Consider the following 4,096-nt stretch of genomic DNA (forward strand, 5'->3'; position numbering starts at 1 on the left):
ACCACAGAATTCCACTATAATTTATCAGACTTAGTAACTAAGCTGTATTTGGGCATAAAAAAATATAATTTTTCGAGCTCACTAATATCTTACCTTACCACTTGGAATCTAGCATAAAAAGAAAGAGTTTGCTGCACAAATACTTCACAGAGACTGAGAAAACCAATAGGGGACATTCTGAACTTTCAGTTGGTTATATACATGTCATTGGGCAAAGTAGGTGTATGTAAGCAAGTATTTTCAAAAATGGAAAAGGTGGGCAGGGCCACCTTTTTTGATTCAATAAATATGGTAATATCTCAGAAAATAGAAAAGATAGAAGGTTCTTATCTTATACTCTAGCTTGTTAATATCGATAATTTAAGTATCTAATTCATAAGAAACTATAGACTTTGTATTTGGACATGGCAAACACCTAATTTGAACCAATGCTGCATTCAACATACCACGTGACACACAAAAATCGATATTTAGGATTTTTTTTAAATGTTTAATTTTAAATTAAGGAATTAACTAATGTATATTAGTAAAATTTGAATTATAATCTACAATTTGATACCAAATTTAAAGACATACATTCATAAAATAGTAATTCAATAAATTTTTTAATGCGAGTCTACAAACATGATGACATGGCCTTTGACCCGTGACCATAGGAAGACCTCTATCGGTAGGCTTAAATGGCAAAATTTAATACAGCCCTTTTATTGATTTTTAGTTCTGTTCCTCAATATAGGTTTATGGCAAATCAAGTATTCAGTTATTGGTATGAAAACATAAGCAACATTACAACATTTTGTTCATCATTGTTTTAGAATTTGAGTAGAGTGGAGTATTGAAATATTAAAGTCCCGGAAAATCTAAACTAGAAGTTTGAGACTTATTCTACCTTTTAAGTTAATCCTGAAAAGCTGAAGTCTAAAATCATAAAATAAAATTTTCTCATTTATTTTTACAATGCCTTTTAATAATGAGTTCAGCATGAATGGATAAGAATTTGTCAAAAATGAATTATATTGAAAGAAATAAAGAACTTGATTGGATCATGAAACCTGTCAGAACTTAAAATCATTCATTTAACATTGATTAATAACATGGAAGCAAACGTTTCAAAGAGATTGTTTCTTGTTGCTTTTTAATCTAAGAGAATTAATGATGGAGAATTAGTACTTTAAATTGATTTATTGTGTGTATATTAAAATGGATGGTGCTGCTTTGTATATCTCTTAGTTATTACACTTGGTAAGTGATAAGTTTTAGATGTATTAGCTGAGAATTTTTTGTTAATGCCTTTTGATATGTGTGTATGTTCCTGATGTTATTCTAAGACAGTGATAAGTATAATTTCAAAATCAGAGAAACAATACCTTCTTTGGAATATACAGTACAAGTGATGGTCCTAATCTATTTAAAAACTAATTACCTGTTCGTTTGTAGTACTCATTTTGCTTGAGAGCATACCTGAAGCATGATTATTATTTTAATTTTAATTTTATCAAGGAATCTAATTCATGTTAGCAAAACATTTAGCTGCTGTCTCCACATGTTTGACCTTTTATTGTACTATTTAGATTTGGTAAGGGAAGGTTGAATTTTCATTATCTTGGTATTTTTTATCTGATTGTTCTGTACTTCTGCCGATAGCCTGCTACTGTACCTGAAGAGAAGAGGAGAGAAATATTAATGTCAGCTCTACATAATAATAGGAGTAGGTATGTAAATCAAACTTTTGAAAACTATTACTGACAATCGTAACTACAAAACATTTTTATTGAAAAAGTGTAACTTTTGTAATAATAATGGTTAGTGTAAATACAAAAATATCTCATCAAGCATCAACTGATCATAAACATTTGTATGGATTTTGATATTGGGTCTCTTTTTCTTACCTCACTCAGTGAAAAACTAGAAACTCGTGTGAAACCTTATAGGGAATTTTTTATAGTGAAGTGAGTGCCTGTAAAACTTTAAGAAATCATTCTTGGTACTTTATGTGATGTTTATGTATATACATATATTACCTTATCAGAAATACCTATACAACTCTTGAGTATGTGATATGGTACACCAGTCTTGTATGGTAAAGCAACTCGATCATTAGATTGGTATTGACACAGCATATACAATATGTGAGTTAAGTAAATATGAGGAAGAATTATAAGCTTCTGGAAAAATCAATCATTGAGATCATTCAACACAACAAATCAATCATTGGTTTTGCTTGAGATCATTCAACACAACAGGGTACTCGACGGCATAATACCTAAAAAGTGTTCATATCGGACGATAGTTCTCCTGGAGTTTAAAATTTGTTCACTTGTTTGGACTGGAAGAAAAGTGCTAAAAGTTTTCTCTGAAATAATTTTACTGTACTTTTATTGAGTCCATTCTGAGCAGTCACTACTATAAGGTCTATCAATCATGCACTTCGTGAATATTGATTGTTTGTCGAGGAAAGATGTGAGTTGTCACACCTGTTAATTCTGTGTGCCACTTGCTCTTCATGAATATTTGTAGATTTTAGAAGTATGATTCATAAAGTACACATCAATTCCAGGAAGTCTGAGCACTCTTACACTTACTGGAATAATAATTGAGAGCAACTTTGTACAGATTTCAAGGTATCAGAAGAATTGTGGTAGAGGTGTTATGGTATGGGTTACATTCTGTTCAATGAACTTGATATAATGTTATCTACCATGTTTTCTTGCCTGGTTTTAAAATAATATCAATGTCTTAGAATTTAGTTGTACTCGGACCTTAGCCCTTTACAATATTTTTGAGACTATTGACAAAATGTTCTAGTCATTATCAATTGATTGAGCTTTTGAAATAATAATGGGAAAAAAAAAGTGTACTTGGCATCTTTCAGAACTTCTTCAGGGCATGTTACAAAGTAACAGCTGTTTTTCAAGTTCTTATGTTGGTATTAAACTATTTTACAAGGGTGATTTCTTAGACCCTTCTAATACCATATGATCAGATTCTTATGTTAGGGCAGTATTCATATATATATATATGTATCTGCACACTTATGTATAGAAGGGTAGATGGGAAATAAAGTTGTGTTAACCCTTTCACAATGAGTTTGTATACATGTTTGCACACATTATGTTTTTATACTTTTACCTTATAATTCAGTATGTGCATCTTCACAAAATTTGGTATATCTTTAGTAAACATTACAAGTCTTTTGTTCACAAAAAAATCAAAATTTTTAATTAAGTATTTTTACTAAAGATTTGTTTGTGAATATATCAAGAAATTTGAAATAATAGGAGCAACTGTGCCTTTTTTCGTTATTATTGGTCACAAAGTTTCAAAGTACTTCTCTTACGAGTTTGAACTGCTAAACATCTCACATTTATTTTCTGTGTTTATTTTACTGTCAACAACTAAAGTAGAACCCTGCTGAAAATAAACCATTAAATCGCTGCTTGTGTCAGTAGACTGTTTATCTGACACCACAGTAATACGATACTCCTGAAAACAACAAAGCACACGCAAAAAGATAGTCGACTCGACCCCAGCTCCGAGAACAGGATGTCTAATGTATTGGATCATATATGCTAAAAATTCAGAGTAATCACACTGCACTTAAAATTAGTGAAAACGTTTATGCCGACAACAAGATGTGTAATTTATCGGCTGGTGTATGTATTTTACATGAAAACGTTTATGCCGACAACAAGATGTGTAATTTATCGGCTGGTGTATGTATTTTACAGTGTTCACAACAAGACTTTTCGAGAGTAACAGAACTGCACTTTGAATCTGTCAAAACATTTATTATGTAGTTTGATGCTGATAGAATAAACATTTAAATTCTTTGAATATTGGTAATCCTTTTGGGGTGTTTGGAATTTAGTGGCATAGGTGTAGAAAGATGTTATTTGAGCACATGCTTCTAAAATCGTATTCAGTACTTATTTGTCAACCAGTAAAAACTGTAGTTTTGGTATTACTTATTACACTCATTTAGTTTTGGTACTACTTATCACACTCATTTAGTTTTGGTACTACTTATCACACTCATTTAGTTTTGGTACTACTTATCACACTCATTTAGTTTTGGTACTACTTATCACACTCATTT

At 30.9% G+C, this 4,096-nt stretch overlaps 1 protein-coding gene across 4 annotated transcripts in view; it reads left to right on the plus strand.

The window, feature by feature from the left end:
* Nucleotides 1-4,096, plus strand: part of LOC106465790 (metal-response element-binding transcription factor 2-like) — a 107,401-nt gene that overhangs the window by 90,431 nt on the left and 12,874 nt on the right. For all 4 annotated transcript variants that reach the window (XM_022393723.1, XM_022393724.1, XM_022393726.1 and 1 more), the window contains one exon: nucleotides 1,645-1,712. In XM_022393723.1, coding sequence (XP_022249431.1) covers nucleotides 1,645-1,712 — 68 coding nt within the window. The remainder of the gene's footprint in view (nucleotides 1-1,644; nucleotides 1,713-4,096) is intronic.

The sequence above is a fragment of the Limulus polyphemus genome, unplaced genomic scaffold (genome assembly GCF_000517525.1).
Source record: "Limulus polyphemus unplaced genomic scaffold, Limulus_polyphemus-2.1.2 Scaffold2052, whole genome shotgun sequence".
In the NCBI taxonomy this organism is placed as follows: Eukaryota; Metazoa; Arthropoda; class Merostomata; order Xiphosura; family Limulidae; genus Limulus; species Limulus polyphemus.